Source organism: Lontra canadensis, unplaced genomic scaffold (genome assembly GCF_010015895.1).
Source record: "Lontra canadensis isolate GAN:19392208 unplaced genomic scaffold, GSC_riverotter_1.0 scaffold57, whole genome shotgun sequence".
Taxonomy (NCBI): domain Eukaryota; kingdom Metazoa; phylum Chordata; class Mammalia; order Carnivora; family Mustelidae; genus Lontra; species Lontra canadensis.
Window position 1 is genome coordinate 8,569,190 of NW_022631051.1, and position 18,010 is coordinate 8,587,199.

Sequence of the window (18,010 nt, forward strand, 5' to 3'; positions counted from 1 at the left end):
TAGTCATTGATTATCTATTTATAGTCTTCCAGACTGCTTGCTTGCTTGCTTGCTTTCTTTCTTTCTTTCTTTCTTTCTTTCTTTTTAAAGATTTTATTTATTTGACAGAGAGAGCAGGAGCAGGGGAAGGGGCAGATGGATAAGCAGACTCCCTGCTGAGTACCAAGACTGACACAGGGCTTGATCCCAGGACCCTGAGATCATGATCTGAGTTGAAGGCAGATGCTTAACCAACTGAACCATCCAGGAGCCCCTTCCAGACTGCTTTCTATGCATCTATACATGTACATATTAAGTTTTTTTTTTTTTTTACAAATAGGGGATTGAACTGTACATACTATTTATAACTTTTTAAAAAAGATTTTGTTTATTTATCTATTTGACAGAGATCACAAGTAGGCAGAGAAGCAAGCAGAGAGAGAGGGGGAAGCAGGCTCCCCACTGAGCAGAGGGGATATGGGGCTGGATCCCAGGACCCTGAGATCATGACCTGAGCCGAAGGCAGAGGCTTAACTCACTGAGCCACCCAGGCACCCCCATACTGTTTATAACTTTAAAAAATTAGTGTATTATGCTTATCTTTCAATTATAATTAATGTAGATATATGTCGTGTTAATGTTTACACTACGTTAGACATTTAGATTATTGGAATTTTGCTATTACAAATTTACTGAATTTTATTTATTTATTTGCACACCTAGCAAATTATTGTATTCAGATAAATTCCTAGGATTGAAATTGCTGAGTTAATATTTAAAGACTGTTACAAAGCAGCACATTGCTCTTTAGAAGATTTGTTCCACTTTACACTCCCACTAGAAGATGTACATGAGAAAGCCTTCTCTGAGCCTTCCCCAACATTTGGTGGTATTATTTTTAATCCTTGAATTTAGAAGTAAAAAATTTGTACACATGCATAAATGCATAGAAGAAAATCTGGAAGGCTATAAACCAAAATGTAAATGGTAGTTATCTCTTGATGGTGGTATTACAGGCATTCTTAAAGTTTCTGTGTTTGAATTCATAATAGAGTATTTATGGAATTGAACATACTTTAATGTTTATTCATTACTTATATTTTTGTTTTGAATTGCCTCTTGGTAACATTTGGATATAAGCACTTTCTATATATTAAAGATGTTAACTCTTTGAATACTCATTCATTCCATGTGTATTTTTGACCGCGTGCCTACTGTGTGCCAGGTACTTCTCTAAGTACTTGGGAAATACCAGAACAGACCTTAAAACAAAAAGACATTAAAAATATACCAGTTTTATAGTATATTTGAAGGGAAAAGTGCTAGAAAAAAAACCAGAACATGATAAGGAGGGTAAATGGGTAAGCTGAAGGGAATGGTCAGTGTGGGTCTCATTGAGGGAGGTGTAAGATCTGAACGAAGACTTGAAGGAGGAAGTTAGCCATGTAGACATTAGGAGGAAGAGGACTTCAGGTGGAGGCTGCACGAGTGTAGAGGCACTAAGGTCAGAGCATACCTGTGTTCAAACAGCAGAAAGGAGGCTGCCATGGGGTGAGCAAGATTTTAAAAGAGGTGGAAACCATTCAAGGATTATGTTTTAGAAGGTTCACTCTGGCTACAGTGGGGTGAACAAACTGTTGGGAAGCAAGTCTGGAAACAGGAAGACCCTTTAGGAGGTTGGATTATCAAAGTGGGGAGGTAGATGGAGAACAGAAGAGCACCAGGGCCTCATGTCGGCTCACTTCATTGTTAAGTTGGGGAGAGGAGGAATACACATGGTGGCTAAGGATTAGTGGCTGGAGGTTGGGCAGACAACAAAGTGTTTCAGAAGCCACAGAAAGAACATATGTAAAAGAAGAGAGAGGGATCCAGTGTGTCAAATAAAACGAGGACTAAGAAGTGACCATTGGAATTCACGTAGGTTTGGTCATTGGTAACCCTGATAAGTGGTTTTGGTGGAAGTAGGAGGAGGCACAATAGTGTAGGAGAATGAGTTTAGGAGAGAATGGGAGGTTCATTTTGGAGATGGTGAGTTTGCTGCAAAAGGAAACCAAAAAATGGGGCTGTGATACCTGGTGAGTATATTGTGTCAAGAGAAGTTTTTCTTTTTTCTTTTGTGGTGGGAGAGGTTACTGCAAGTTTATGTAGTAATAGGAATGATCTGGAATAGGAAAATCTGATTATGTAGAAAGAAGAGAATTGCTAGAGCAACACTTCTACAAAAATAAGAGGCCAGGAACTAATGTGTCGTGGAAGGAATGACTAGAGAGGTAAGATCATGGATAATTCCTCTGTATTAACCAGTGGGAAGGCAGAATGTATGGGTACATGTCCTGGTAAGAATCTGAGGAAGTTGTCTTTTCAGTGCGTAGGGTCTCTCAGTGCAGTGGGAGACATGACATCAACTCAGGGTAGAGGAGCAGTAGAGAGATGTAAACAGTCATGGGCATGTGGGAGGGGAGGAGAGAGGGAAATAGTGGCATTGTCAGACAGCATCAGGAGTCCCACTCAAGGGTCATGGTCATGAATTTATTGTGATTGTGATGTTATCTCCAACCACATTCAGCTGTAGGGGTGCTTGCAGGGTGTGAGGAGAGAGTTGGGTTTAACTAGGCTTGTAGTTTGATGAAAGCAGTGAGGGACGAGGAAGCTGAGGTGTGTGATGATTGGCCATCTGATTAGGTTAAGGAAGAGGAGAGGATAGTAGAACAGCAAGGGAGTGTGGGATGTGGGGATATGAATGGATTGGGGGCTTGGGTTACAGCAGAGAGAGGGTTACAGAGTTGAGGTACTAAGGCAGATGCTGTGAGGGGTTATAGGTGACTCCAGGCTAGGAGGCTTTAGTGAGGATGATCTGGAAGTTGTACCGAGGGTACATGGTGATGGAGACACCCATTCCATCTCCACACCCAGTGATTCCAAGGCTGTGGGAGAGACGGATAGTCCTCACTTGGCAGTGTTTAAGGGAGGCAGTGTCCTCACAGGACATCCAGGTTTTCTGTAAAGCAGTGAGGTGAAAGGGATGTTCATAGGAAGGGTTCAGGAATAGCAAGATTTTGCTGATTCAGCATTGATTTGTTGGGCTGGGTAGGGGGAGTATCCTTGTGGATCTTTGTCAGTGGTAAGGAGTCCTAGGCTTATTGAAGGGCATCATGAAGTTAGTCCCACTGAACTGATGTTGGCAATGAGACATTAGATATGGGGGGAGGGGAGGAGACTATCGGAAGTAACTCTTGACTCTTTGATGTGGGCCAGGAGATCTGGGAAGTGGTCTTGTTGATCCCTGTTAATGGAAGATAGAAGACCTGGTAAGGTGGAGTCCAACATGCAGTGTACTGGCCTCACTCTAGACTTTCATTGGGTAGAGGTGAGTGCTTTGGGGCTGCTCCTTGCCCCCACTGAATAGTCTGAAGTTCTGGGTTGTTAGTCTGAGAGCTTGGACTTCCTGTGGGCTGCTTGTGATGGTGGGTGCACAGCCTCCAGAGGTATGCTCTTATCCCTGTGTGAAGGATGGCTTCTGTGGCTCTTTCTGGGGGAGGGTGGAATTTATGTTTTTAAAATATCCTTATTCTAATTTTGGAATTAATGAATATTTTAACTGAGGATAGGATTTAAAGATAAAAATAACTTTCACAAAATTTTGAAGGCACTGCTACATAGTGTGAGAAGCCTGATGTCATTTTGATACTTGACCGTTTGTATCTGAACTTTTTTCTCTCTGGAAACTCTTAGAATCCTCCCTGAGTCCCTGGTGGGTGCCCATACCCCCAACCAAATTCTAATTGGCATCAATCCAGAGATTTGTATGCTTTAGTTCTAGATAATTATTATTACTTTGGCATTTTTCTATTTTCTTCCTTTCTGGGACTGTGGTTTTGGATTGCCTGGGTTGATCTATTTCCATTATTTTTTTCCTTTTTTGTTTTTGTTTTTCTTTTGTTTCAGTGCAAATAGGCAGTGTTCTAGATAAAGTTCCTAATTTTTTCCCTACCCTTCTATTAAATCATTTGGCAGTCATAATTTTGAGAGCTTTTTTTCTCAACTTTTCATTTTTTTTTTATAATAGCTTCTTTTTGTGGATATAATAGCGACTTCAATGTTTTCTGAGAATTCTAATTGAGATTTTTCAAAGTTCTATAAATTATCTTTGTGTCTGGGGTTGTTTACTTTGTTCATCTTTATTTTTATCTCTCAAGCTGCTCCTTCTCCTGCATCTGATTTATGGCTGTCTTCTAGGTTGCTAGTGTGGGCTAGTGGGTATCCAGATCTCATTTCTGTTAGGTCTTCGTGCAAGCTCATGGCCGGCTTCGCCTTACGGATTCCATGCCGGGTGTTTAATGCTCCTGTCACCACCGTAGCTTCATTCTGCACAGGCGTTTCATATGCCTTCCTAGAAGAGCCTTCCTAGGTGTACAGTGACATGTTGACACTGCTGTTTTGTTTGTGTGGGCTGGGGAGTGAGAGTGGAGCACTGCCCAGCACGGGCGCCTGATAGACTTTCAGTCATCCCTTTCCTTTGGACTCCCTCCTGCCCTCCTTCCTACTGTAGTCAGGAAACATTTCTGCAGTTCTTCCTGGCAGATTTGTTTTCTGCTTCCTGGCCCTTTTGTTCTTGTTCTGGACCATGCTTTTGTTTCTCCTGCATATCCCATCTGCTGTTCAGATTCTAGAATCTGAGGTAAGCTTGGGCTAGGACTGGTGGCTCTCATCCAGATTGCTTCACTTTTTTTTTTTTTTTTTTTTTTTAAGATTTTATTTATTTGAGAGAGAAAGAGCACAAGCAGGAGGAGCAGGGGTGGGGGAAGGAGGAAGCAGGCTCTCTGCTAAGCAGGGAGCCCGATGCGGGGCTCGATCCCAGGACCCCGGGATCATGACCTGAACTGAAGGCAGACACCCAATCATCTGAGCCACCCAGCACTCCAGATTGCTTCACTTTTATAGAGGTCCTTTATTGTCATTTTCATGCACTCCCAGAAGTTACTCTTGCCACTTTAACTTGAAGCTTATTTGACTTAATTGACTTAGTTTGAGGAATTTTGATGGGCTAATAAGAACAAGTGAGAGCTATAGTTTTGAGGAAGTAGATTTAGGGGAGGTGGTTAATTTAACTGACTCTGTTATAAAGTTCTAATGGTCATGCTACAGTTGACCCTTGAACTGCATGGGTCCATTTACATGCAGTTTTATTTCAGTAAATACATAGTACTAAAAGTGTATTTTCTCTTATGATTTTCTTAATAACATTTTCTTTAGCTTTATTATAAGAAATAACATGTCTTATATATATATGCACATATATATATACACACACACACACACACAAAGTGTGTGTTAATTAACTGTATATATGATTTGTAAGGCTTCTAGTCAACAGTAGTTCAATTAAGTAGTTAAGTTTTGGGGGAGTCAGAAGTTAGACATGGATTTCCAATTATGCAGGCGGTCAGTGCCCCAACCCCCATCTTGTTCAAGGGTAAAGTCTACATGCTCTTCTTGGAGTGGGGGGCTTTGAAATATGAAATTAACCTAAATGTCATGACTTCTTTTTTATTTATTTGATGTCACCATTTTGCTTCCCCACCACCTTTTTTTTTTTCTTTTTTTTAATATGTCACCTAGGGACCTTTACTGTCTTTCTTTTCCCTTTTATATTCTTACTTATTTGAAATATAGTTGACATATAACATTATATTAGTTTCAGTTGTGCAATGTAATGATTTGATATTTGTATATACTGCAAAATGATCACAATAAGTCTAGTTAATATTGGTCACCTTACATAGTTACAGAAATTTTTTTTCTTATGATGAGAACTTTTAAGATTTACTCTTGTGGTAACTTTCAGATATGCAGTACAGTGTAATTAACCTGTAGTCACCATGCTATACATTATATCCCCATGACTTATTTTATATCTGGAAGTTTGTACCTTTTGACCCCCTTCACCTGTTTCTTCTGCCACGATCCCCTACCTCTGGAACCATTCTATCTGTGAGGTTAGTTTTTTGTTCTTATTTTTAGATTCTGCATATAAATAGATTATGTGGTGTTTGTCTTTCTCTGTCTTACTTACCATAATGCCCTTAAAGTCTATCCATGTTACTGCAAATGGTAAGATTTCCTTTTTTTATGGCTGAATAATACCCTATCGTGTATATATACAACATTTTTTTTATTCATCTGTCAGACACTTAAATTGTTTCCCTCCTGGCTATTGTAAATAGTGCTGCAGTGAACATGGAGGTGCCATATATCTTTTTGAGTTAAGGCTTCAGTTTTCTTTGGATGAATACTCTGATGTGGGATTGCTAGGTCATATAGTAGTTTTATTTTTAATTTTTGAAGAACCTCCATATGGTTTTCCATAGTGACTGCACCAGTTTACATTCCCAGTTCACATCCCAGCACTGCACATCCTCACCAACACTTGTTATTTCTTGTCTTTTTAATTTTTAAATTTTAATTTATTTTTTAAAATATTTGTCAGAGAGAGAGTGTGTGTGTGCACAAGCAGGGGGAGCAGCAGGCAGAGGGAGTAGACTCCCCGCTGAGCAGGAAGCCCAATGTGGGGCTTGATCCCAGGATCCTGGGATCATGACCTGAGTCTAAGGCAGATGCTTCACCGACTGAGCCACCCAGGCGTCCCTCTTGTCTTTTTTATAACAATTATTACAACAGGTGTTAGGTGATGTCTCATTGTGGTTCTGATTTGCATTTCCCTGATGATTAGTGACATTGAACACCTTTTTTTTTTTTTTTAATTTTTATTTATTTATTTGACAGAAATCACAAGTAGGCAGAGAGGCAGGCAGAGAGAGAGGGGGAGGCAGTCTCCCTGCTGAGCACAGAGCCCGATGCGGGGCTTGATTCCAGGACCCTGGGATCATGACCTGAGCTGAAGGCAGAGCCTTTTAACCCACTGAGCCACTCAGGGGCCCCAAACATCTTTTCATGTACCTGTTGGTCATCTGTATGTCTTCTTTGGAAAAATATTCAGATCTGCCCATTTTTTAATCCTGTTGTCTGCTTGTTTGCTTTTTGTTTTTGATATTGAGTTGTATGAGTTCTTTATATATTTTGGATATTAACCCTTTATCAGATATGATTCACAAATATTTTCTCCCATTCTATAGACTGTCTTTTCATTTTTTCAGTTTCCTTTGTTGTGCACATCCCCACACTTCTTTTTTTCTCTTCTTTATCATACAACTTTGTATCCACTTACAGTCTTTCCACCTACCTCTACCCTCTCTTTTACTCAGCTTCTGTTTGATTGGGATGAAACTTTCCTGTATCGACCTATGAATGCACCTTTGGATTGAACTGTTGGTAATGGCTTTCTATGTATTACAACCCCAGTACAGACATGGAGAAACTGGGAGGTAAATTGCAGTTGGGAGTTGCCTCAGACAAAGAGGGTTAGCACTCGGAATATGTGAAAGGACTATGTTTTCATCCATCCCGGTCAGATTTAAGCTTGGCCCTAGATAGCAGTTTGTCAGATGATGGCTTTATTGCATTTAGAGGCATTTTTCTAAAAAGTTCATCCCTACCCCTCCTCTTTCTGGCAGAAGGCTGTGATGAGCTGCATGAGACCCACGAGATTTGGTTAAGATTGGGAGGAAAATTGTTTTTAAGGAAAAACATTGTCATCCAAATATAAATACAAAGATGAGGACAAGGCCAGTGGCAGGGGCTAAAAGTAAAACTTTTAAAGCACTTCATAATTCAGAGAATCAGCTTTTTGGCATATGTACTAGTGTCCTTTAAGTCTTCTTTGTTTTTAGAAAGCTGTTTTTCTCCATATATGATAGATTCAGGGATACTTATTTAGGAAAGAAAAAACCCTCATTTTATCACTTGAGAGGCAGAATAGCAATATGATACTGTATTTGATTTTGGTAGACTGTATCTCTGGACCCAAGATGGTGTGCAGTCCCCAGGGCACCTACAGTGGAGCCAGTTGTAGTGTCTGGCTGGTCCTCGAAATTTTTCTTTCCACTGTATCCATTTTTTTCTTTTTGTGATATTAAATACATAACTGATTAATGAATATTTTATTGATTTACCCAAGGTAACTAACATTTAATCATTATTCTGTTCCCTACTGGAAAGTTCTGTCTCTAAGAAAAAGAACCATATAGAAAGTCAACATTTGTCAGATGCTGTTCTTGAAGAGTCTGCTTTGCAAAGTGATATAGCAAGAACAGAAGAGGAGCAGGCTAAAACTGCAAAACGCTTTCAGAGCCAAGATCCTTTTGATAAGATTTCACCACTGGAACAAGTGCAAGGTACTGAACTTATAGAAATTACTTTTAGAAATTACTGCCTAATGTATATATTTCAGTTTCCTTTCTGATTTGTCTATCTTTGTTATTTATCTTAAGCTACAGTACGGTAAACTGAAAGACACTTACGGTTTGGCATTTACCTATTAATATTTTTATAGGAAATGGCCTCTTGATTAATATTTTATTAAAAAAATTTTTTTGGTATTAACATAATAATGTATTTTTGTTTCAGGGGTACAGGTCTGTGATTCATCCGTCTTACACAATACATAGTGCTCACCACAACACAAACCCTCCCCAGTGTCCATCACCCAGCCACCCCATCCTTCCCACCCCTCTCCACTCCAGCAACCCTCATTTTGTTTCCGGAAATTAAGAGTCTCTGATTGACTTGTTTCGCTTTGCATAATACCCTCTAGTTCTCTCCACATTGTAGCAAATGGCAAGATTTCATTTTTTAATGGCTGCATAATATTCCACTGTATGTCTGTCTATCACATCTTTATCCATTCATCTGTTGAGGGACATTGGGCTCTTTCCATAGTTTGGCTATTGTGCACATTGCTGCCATAAACATTGGGGTATAGGTGCCCCTTCAGATAACTACATTGGTATCTTTGTGTTAAACACCCAGTAGTGCAATTGTTTGGTCATAGGGTAGCTCTATTTTCAACTTTTCGAGGAACCTCCATACTGTTCTCCAGAGTGGCTACACCGGCTTGCATTCCCACCAACAGTGTAGGAGGGTTCCCCTTTCTCTGCATCCTAGTCAACATCTGTCGTTTCCAGACTTGTTAATTTTAGCCATTCCGATTGGTGTGAGGTGGTATCATTGTGGTTTTGATTTCTATTTCCCTGATGCCAAGTGATGTTGAGCACTTTCTCATGTGTCTGTCTGTTGACCATTTGGATGTCTTCTTTGCAGAAATGTCTGTTCATGTCTTCTTCCCATTTTTATTTTTAAAAAAGATTTTATTTATCCATTTGTCAGAGATAGCACAAGCATGGGGAGCAGCAGGCAGAAGGAGAGGGAGAGGCAGACTCCCTGTCGAGCAAGGAGCCCAATGCAGGGCTTGATCCCAGGACCCTGGGATCATGACCTGAGCTGAAGGTAGATGCTTAACTGACTGAGCCATCCAGGCATCCTGACTTCTGCACATTTCTTGATTGGAATTATTTTGTTCCTTGGTGTTGAGTTTGTTAAGTTCCTTATGGATTTTGGATACTAGCCCTTTATCTTATATCTTCTCCCATTCTGTAAGTTGTCTTTTGGTTTTGTTGACTATTTCCTTTGCTGTACAAAAGCTTTTTATCTTGATGAAGTCCCAATAGTTCATTTTTACCCTTGTTTCCCTTGCCTTTGGCTATATGTCTAAGAAGTTCCCGCAGCTAAGGTCGAAGAGGTTGCTGCCTGTGTTCTCCTGAAGGATTTTGATGGATTCCTGTCTCACATTTAGGACTTTGAGCCATTTTGAGTCTATTTTTGTGTATGGTGGGAGGAGATGGTCCAGTTTCATTTTTCTGCATGTGGCTGTCCAATTTTCCCAACACCATTTGTTGAAGAGACTGTCTTTTTTTATTGGGTATTCTTTCCTGCTTTGTCTAAAGATTACTTGACCATAGAGTTTAGGGTCCATTTCTGAGTTCTCTATTCTGTTGCATTGATCTGTTTGTCTGTTTTTTAGCCAACACAGTGCTGTCTTGATGGATCACAGCTTTGTAATAGAGCTTGAAGTCTGGAACTATTATGTCACCAGCTTTGGTTTTCTTTTTCAGCATTCCTCTGGCTGTCTGGGGTTTTCTGGTTCCATACAAATTTTATGATTGTTTGTTCCAGCTCTTGAAAAAAGTTGATGGTATGTTGATAGGGGTTTCATTAACTCTGTAGATTGCTCTAGGTAGCATAGACGTTTTTACAATATTTGTTCCTTTGATCCATGAGCATGGAATGTTTTTCCATTTCTTTGTGTCTTCCTCAGTTTCTTTCATGAGTATTCTATAGTTTTCTAGTACAGATTCTTTGCCTCTTTGATAAGATTTACTCCTAGGTATCTTATAGTTTCGGGTACAGTTGTAAATGGGATCGACTCCTTAATTTCTCTTTCTTTTGTCTCATTTTTGGTGTATAGAAATGCAACTGATTTCTGTTCATTGATTTTATATCCTGCCACTTTGCTGAATTCCTGTATGAGTTCTAGCAATTTTGGGTTAGAATGTTTTGGGTTTTCCACCTGTAGTGTCATATCATCTGCAAAGAGTGAGAGTTTGACTACTTTGCCTATCTGGATGCCTTTTACTTCTTTTTGTTGTTTGATTGCTGAGGATAGGACTTCTGGTACTATGTTGAATAGCAGTGGTGATAGTGGACATCCCTGCCGTGTTCCTGATCTTAGGGGAAAAGCTCTCAGTTTTTCCCCATTGAGAATTATATTCGCTGTGGGCTTTTCGTATATGGCTTTTATGATATTGAGGTATGTTCCCTCTATCCCTACACTGTGAAGAGTTTTAATCAAGAAAGGATGCTGTACTTTGTCAAATACTTTTTTCTGCATCTGGAAGGATGATACGATTCTTGTACTTTCTTTGATTAGTGTATTGTATGACAGTGGTTGGTTTGCAGATGTTGAGCCACCTTGCAACCCAGGAATGAATCCCACTTTGTCATGGTGAATAATCCTTTCAGTGTACTGTTGGATCCTGTTGGCTAATATCTTGGTGAGAATTTTTGCATCCGTGTTCATCAGGGATATTGGTCTGTAATTCTCCTTTTTAGTAGGGTCTTTGTTTGGTTTTGGGGTCAAGGTAATGCTGGATTCATAAAATGCATTTGGAAATTTTCCTTCCATTCCTATTTTTTGAAACAGCTTCAGAAGAATAGGTATTAATTCTTCTTTAAATGTTCTGGTAGAATTCTCCTGGGAAGCCATCTGGCCCTGGGCTCTTGTTTGTTGGGGCGTTTTTGATTACTGTTTCCATTTCCTTGCCAGTTACGGATCTGCTCAGGTTTTCTGTTTCTTCGTGGTTCAGTTTTGGTGGTTTATTTTTTTCTAGGAATGCATCCATTTCTTCCAGATTGCCTAATTTGTTGGCATTTAGTTGCTCGTAATATGTTCTTATAATTGTTTTTATTTCTTGGGTGTTGGTGGTGATTTCTCTGCTTTCATTTGCAATTTTATTTATTTGGGTTCTTTCTCTTTTCTTTTTGATAAGTCTGCCCAGGGGTTTAAACACGCTTGTTAATTCTTTCAAAGAACCAGCTCCTAGTTTCGTTGATCTCACCTTTTTTTTTTTTTAAGATTTTATTTATTTTTCAGAGAGAGAGAGACAGAGAGAGAGCACAGCAGGGGAGGGGCAGAGGGAAAAGCAGGCTCCTTGCTGAGCAAGGAGCCTATTGTGGGACTCGATCCCACAACTTTAGGGTCATGACCTGAGCAAGGAGCCTGCCTTTCCCTCTGCTGAGCAAGGAGCCTGTTGTGGGACTCGATCCCACAACTTTAGGGTCATGACCTGAGCCAGTGGCAGACGCTTAACCGACTGAGCCACCCAGGTGTCCCCGTTGATCTCTTCTACTGTTCTTTTGGTTTCTGTTTCATTGATTTCTGCTCTTTATTATTTCTCTTCTCCTGCTGGGTTTAGGCTTATTAACTTTGCTGGGTTTAGGCTATAATCAAAAAGTTGGAAAATAGCAAGTGTGCTGAGGATATGGAGAAATTAAAACTCTCATTCATTGCTGGTGGTATGTTAAAATGATGCAGTTGCTGTGAAACTAGTTTGACAGTTCTTCAAAACATCACACTACTGTTTGAGCCAGTAGTTCCAGTCCTAGGTATATACCCAAGAGAAATGAAAACATATGTGCACACAAAAACTTGTACATGAATGTTCATAGCAGCATTAATCACAATAGTGAAAGAGTGGAAACAATGCAAAAACTTCATACAGTGGAATATTACTGAGCCTTAAAATGGAGTGAAGTATTGATATGTACTATAATATGGATGAACTTTGAATACATTAGGCTAAGTGAAGGAAGACAGATACAAAGGCCACATGTTGTAGGATCTTTTCATCCATAGATATCTGTAGACATCGGATCGGATCGGCAAATCCATAGAGACAGTAGATGTGTGGTGGCCAGGGCCAGGGAAAGGGGAGAATGGGGAATGACTGCTAGTAGATACAGTGTTTCTTTCTGGAGTGATGAAAATATTGTGGCATTAAAGAGTGCTTATGGTTGTACAACCTTGAGAATTTACTAAAAACCGGGGAATTGAATGCTTTAGGAGACTGGTGATTTCATGGTATGCAAATTTTATGTCCATTAAAAAAACCCATATACTTATATCACAGTCCCAGTAAGTATAAGATTTAGTCATACTTGCTTTATCTCTTCTGTTTTCGTGTTACTTTTTTCTTATATTTTAAAATTCAAGTATCGTTTTATTCCTATATATTTTAGTGTGCATCTGTAAAAATACAGATGTTTTCTTACATAAGCACAGTGCTATTAACACCACTAACAGACTTAAAAATACAGATGTTTTCTTACATAAGCACAGTGCTATTAACACAACTAACAGACTTATTATCATATAGTACTCTAGTCCATATTCATTTTACTAATTATCCAGGTTGGTTTGCTTGAATTGGAGTCCAAAGAAGGTTACCATATGTTATGGTATATTATTTGTTCTATGTCCTAAGTCAGTTCCTGTTGAAAACAGCTCAGTCTGTCACCCTGTAGATTGTCCCATGATTTGGATTTGTCTGTCTGTTTAGTCATGCTGTCATTTTTCTTGTTTCTCTCTTCCCTGTATCCTCTGTAAAGCAAAAGTTAGCTTTAAAGCCTTGATTAGATTCATAGTGAGCGTTTTTTTGGCATATGTATAATTTTTCATACTTCCCACCCTGATAGTTTTTTAATTAAACTGACCAGTGATAACTTCTTGTACCATGATATAAAAGTGCTCTGTTCTACTAAAGGGAAAAAATGTTTAGTTCATTAATTTGCTACTTTTAGGGGTTATTGCATTTTTATTGATTAAATAATTTGGTCTCAATTATTTTTGTTTTGTAAAACAGACTCACCTGTTGATTTTTGTTTACAACCATGGATGAATAATAAGGATAACAAGGTAATCTTTTATATGTTACCAATTTCTGGAGTGTAACTGGGAGAGTGAAAGTTTCCATTTCACATGTGCAAGTATTAAACAGTAGTAATTTCAGTTAGAAGTCTTGTACTTTAAATAGCAGAGATCCACATTACTGCCTCAAGTAATCGGCACGTGAGTGTAGTCCTGGTCCAGGGCTTCCTTGTCAGGACTTTTCCACTTTTGCTCTGTTTTACTCCATGCTGGCTCCCTCTTGAAAGATGGCTCTGGGAGGGTAAAGGTTTCTCTTTGTTTCATTTATTTTATTTTTTTAAAAGGTTTTATTTATTTGCCAGAGAGAGCAACAGCGGGGGGTGTGGCAGGCAGAGGGAGAAGCAGGCTCCCTGCAGGGAGCCCCACGCAGGACTCGATCCCATGACCCTGGGTTCATAACCTGAGCTGAAGGTGGATGTTTAGCTTACTGAGCCACCCATGCTTCCATCTTTGTTTTGTTTATTGTATCCTGAGTGCCTGGCACATAGTTGGCACTCAGTGATTACTTGAATGATCAGGAAGCTGTCTTCCTTTGTAACAAACCTACATTCTTAACATTTGTGATAAGAAAAAATGACCATGCTGGGGTGCCTGGGTGGCTCAGTCATTAAGCGTCTACCTTCAGCTCAGGTCATGATTCTGGGGTCGGGGGATTGAGCCCTGCCTCAGGGTCCCTGCTTGGCAGGAAGGCTGCTTCTCCTTCTCCCACTCCCCCTGCTTGTGTTCCTGCTCTCGCTATCTCTCTGACAAATAAATAAATAAAATCTTAAAAAAAAAAAAAAAAAAGACCATGAACTTTCTTTGAGGGGAAAGAAAAAAAGACAACTCTAATGAGCTCACTTGGGTCATAAGTTCTCCCCTATGTAAATCACTGTCAAGGGGTAGGTTGGAGTAAAATACTCTGTTTGTCGAGCCTGCACTCAGGTCCACTTCTTTGTGAGTGTGTGTGTGTGTGTGTGTGTGTGTATACATATACATCAGTGTACATATATGTGTGTGTATGTGTGTGCATATATATATATGTGTGTGTGTATATACAGCTGTCAGCCCCACCAGTTCCACATGGCTCCTCAAAGGAATGTTCCAGGCAGGAAGCCCGATGTGGGGTATAATCCCAGGACCCTGGGACCGTGACCTGAGCTGAAAGCAGACACTTAATGGACTGAGCCACCCAGACGCCCCTTTTTCTTATTCTTAATTAAAGTATAGTTCATATATAATGTTCTCTTAGTTTCAACAAAGTATAGTTGTTAGTATACAACAAAGCAGTTCAGCAACTCTATACATCATAAATGCTCTCCACCAGAAGTGTAGTTACTCTCTGTCACCATGCAAATTACTATAATATTATTGACTATATTCTCTATGTAGTACTTTTCATCCCTATGACTTATCTATTTTATAACTGGGATTTTATGTATTCATCTGTTTTACCCATTGTTCCACCCTCTCCCCTCCAGGAACCACCACTTTGTTCTCAGATGTGTTTGAGTCTATTTTTGTTTTTTTCTTTTTTTGTTTGTTTGTTCATTGTTTTTTTCATTGCCACATCTTTGATCTTTATGAGCATAATTCACGGTTTTCTGCAAGTATGCAATTATATAGCGAGCCCATGTTTTTAATCTTAAAAATTGTGTATTTTGCTATTTTAAAGATAAATTTAAAAGATTGTGAAATAAAGTTGAAGGCCACGTTATCTTTTGTTGGCCTTGAATGCCCTTAACAACCTGCTGTGTGCCTTTAGGATTATGTTGTCCCTGAGTTGAGAAGTAGAACAATCAGTGATTTCAGTATAGGCCACAGAGTCCAACTTGGCTATTATCTTCACTTCCTACCACAAGCCTTGTATTCAAATTCATTTGGGTATTAGTGTCCTAACTATATTACTAGGTCTTCTGAGCTTGTACATACAATTTGAGATGTTAAATTTTAACAGTGTCTCAGTGGGTTGGTCAGGGGAGAAGAGAGGTATGGGGGAAGGAAGAAAGTTATTGATACACATAAAACAGCTAGACTTTCATTGTCTAAATTGTGAATTACAAATACTGAGCACATTTGGTGGTCTTTTTTGCAACCTTGTACTGTGGTCCTCAAAGTAGTGAAGTTTGCTTCTGTTACTTGGCATTTTATTTCTTACAGATTGTTGTTCCTCATGCTGGGAAACATTTTGAAGAGAAGAATCTGCCCAGTGACTTAAGCCACACTAGTTTATTAGAAAATGAGAAACTTACATCACTGATGAGCTTGGAGGATTCTTCCGGTACTGTAAAGTGACTTGTGTTTTCCTAGTCCTTACCTTGCTGCTCCACGTCTTTCTGCTTCTTTGTTTCATAGTTACTATGCCAACCTTTTGTTTCTATCTTCTCCTTTACCTCCTCCCTATCAGCACTTGCAGGCACTTCTGTTGGTAGAATTTTTAAAAACTTGTGTAATATGAAACCTGATATGATTATGTCATTCCTCAGTTTATTATCATTAGGGTACGGAGTATAAAGCAGTTTGTTAAGAAATTGGAGGAGCAATGAAATATTTAGCCTCTGCTCTCTGAAAGTTCTGCCAAGTGAGAAAAGAGATGCACAGCTAACCCTCTGACTACCTTAAGTATATTTCAACAGTACAAATTGTGCAGGAAGCATAGGAGGGTGACAAATTAGTTCTGATCGAGGGAAGTATTTATGAAGCTTTATTAAAAGGAGATGCAGGTTTTCCTTTTTCATGAAGAGGCCCGTGATAGGCCTTAACATAGATTTGTGAAGAGAACTATATTTCAGAAGTGGGACAGCATCTGTAAAGGTGCTATGGTGGGGGCATTTTAGACCACGTTTGGAGAATAGCCAGACTTTGTGGTTTTTTGTGCAGCAGGTTTACAGCACCTATAGAAGGCTATTTTGGGAAATAAACTCAGACAAAGAGGAAGGGACCACATTAATTACAGCTTTGAAGGCCAGGCTGTTGAGCTGAATGGGATAAATAAAAATTATAAATTCAGGATAATTTTCCTGCCAAATTTTTAAAATATTTTCAGATTATGGCATTGTAAATAAGGAATCATTGGCTGAATTCATACAGATCTTTGTTTTAGTAGACTAGGTTTTTAGAGGTGAAATGCTGAAGTCCAAAATTATGAGCATTTTTAAGGCTTTTAATGCTGATTGCAAAATTATCCTCTTGAAAAGGCAGTGACATGTTATAATACCATTATTAGTGATTGAGAGTTCTAGTTCTAGTCCTGGCCTTGCTGGGCTGGATTTTAGAATATTAAAAACCAGGTAGTATTTTATTTATATACATCTTTTTGGTTTGATGGAAGTTGAATAATTTTTATTCATATCTATTAGTATTCAATTTTGCTATATACTTTTTTCTTAGTTGCTTCTTTCTCAAGATCAGATATTATGTGAGGTTTCACTTTATACTTAATCATTAGTTCACCTGGAATTTATTTTTACTTCTCCTGTGACATGCTTATCTGTCCGTTTTTGATAGTTACCCTTTGGCACACCATTTTCTTTCTTTTCTTCCTGCCTTTTTTTTTTTTTTTTTTTAAAGATTTTTTAATTTATTTTTTTGTCAGGGAGGTAGAGCATGTGCACAAGCAGGAGAAGCAGCAGGCAGAGAGGGAGGAAGATGGAGACTCCCTTGGACTACTTCCATAGTTAGGCTATTCTAAATAATGAGCAGTAAACATAGGGGTATAGGTAGCCCTTCAAATTAGTGGGGTTTTTTGATTAGGTTAATTAAATTTTATTTATTTTCCCTCATTTGTTAATTAAAAAATTTAAATTTAAACTAAATTAACATCTAGTATATAATTAACTTCAGAGGTAGAGTTCAGTGATTCATCAGTCTTATATAATACCCAGTGCTCATTATATCACCTGTCCTCCTTAATGTGCATCACCCAGTTACCCTGTCCCCCACCACCTTTCCTCCAGCAGCCCTCAGTTTGTTTCCTATGATTAATTCTCTTACGGTTTGTCTCCCTCTTTGATCCCGTCTTGTTTTATTTTTCCCTTCCTTCCACTAGGCTCCTCTGTTTTGTTTCTTAATTTGCACATATGAGTGAGATCATATGATAATTGTCTTTCTCTGATTGACTTATTTTGCTCAGCATACTACTCTCCAGATCCATCCATGTCTTACAAATGGCAAGATATCATTTTTCTGATGGGTGACTAGTATTCCATTGTATATAGATACTACATCATCTTTATCCATTCATCAGTCGATAGACCTCTGGGCTCTTTCCAAAGTTTGGCTATTGTAGACATTGCTGCTATAAACATTTGGGTACAGGTGCCCCTTTGGATTACTACATTTGTACCTTTGTGGTAAATACCCAGTAGTGCAATTGCTGGGTCTTATGGTAGTTCTATTTTTAACTTTTTGAGGAACCTCTATACTCTTTTTTAGAGTGGTTGCACCAGCTTGCATTCCTACCAGCAGTGTAGGAGGGTTCCCCTTTCTACTCATCCTCGCCAACATCTGTCATTGCCACACTTCTTAATTTTAGCCATTCTCACTGGTATGAGGTGGTATCTCATTGTGGTTTTAGTTGTATTTCCCTGGTGCCAGGTGATATGGAGCATTTTT

At 39.0% G+C, this 18,010-nt stretch overlaps 1 protein-coding gene across 8 annotated transcripts in view; it reads left to right on the plus strand.

Annotated features, from left to right (window-relative positions):
* CEP192 (centrosomal protein 192) overlaps window positions 1-18,010 on the plus strand; it is a 132,291-nt gene that overhangs the window by 8,699 nt on the left and 105,582 nt on the right. For 6 of the 8 annotated variants that reach the window (XM_032875816.1, XM_032875820.1, XM_032875814.1 and 3 more), the window contains 3 exons: window positions 8,095-8,270; window positions 13,353-13,405; window positions 15,557-15,677. In XM_032875816.1, coding sequence (XP_032731707.1) covers window positions 8,095-8,270; window positions 13,353-13,405; window positions 15,557-15,677 — 350 coding nt within the window. Of the gene's footprint in view, window positions 1-560; window positions 2,635-3,234; window positions 3,347-8,094; window positions 8,271-13,352; window positions 13,406-15,556; window positions 15,678-18,010 lie in introns of those variants that run through there. The other 2 variants (XM_032875819.1, XM_032875818.1) reach the window with 2 other exon arrangements.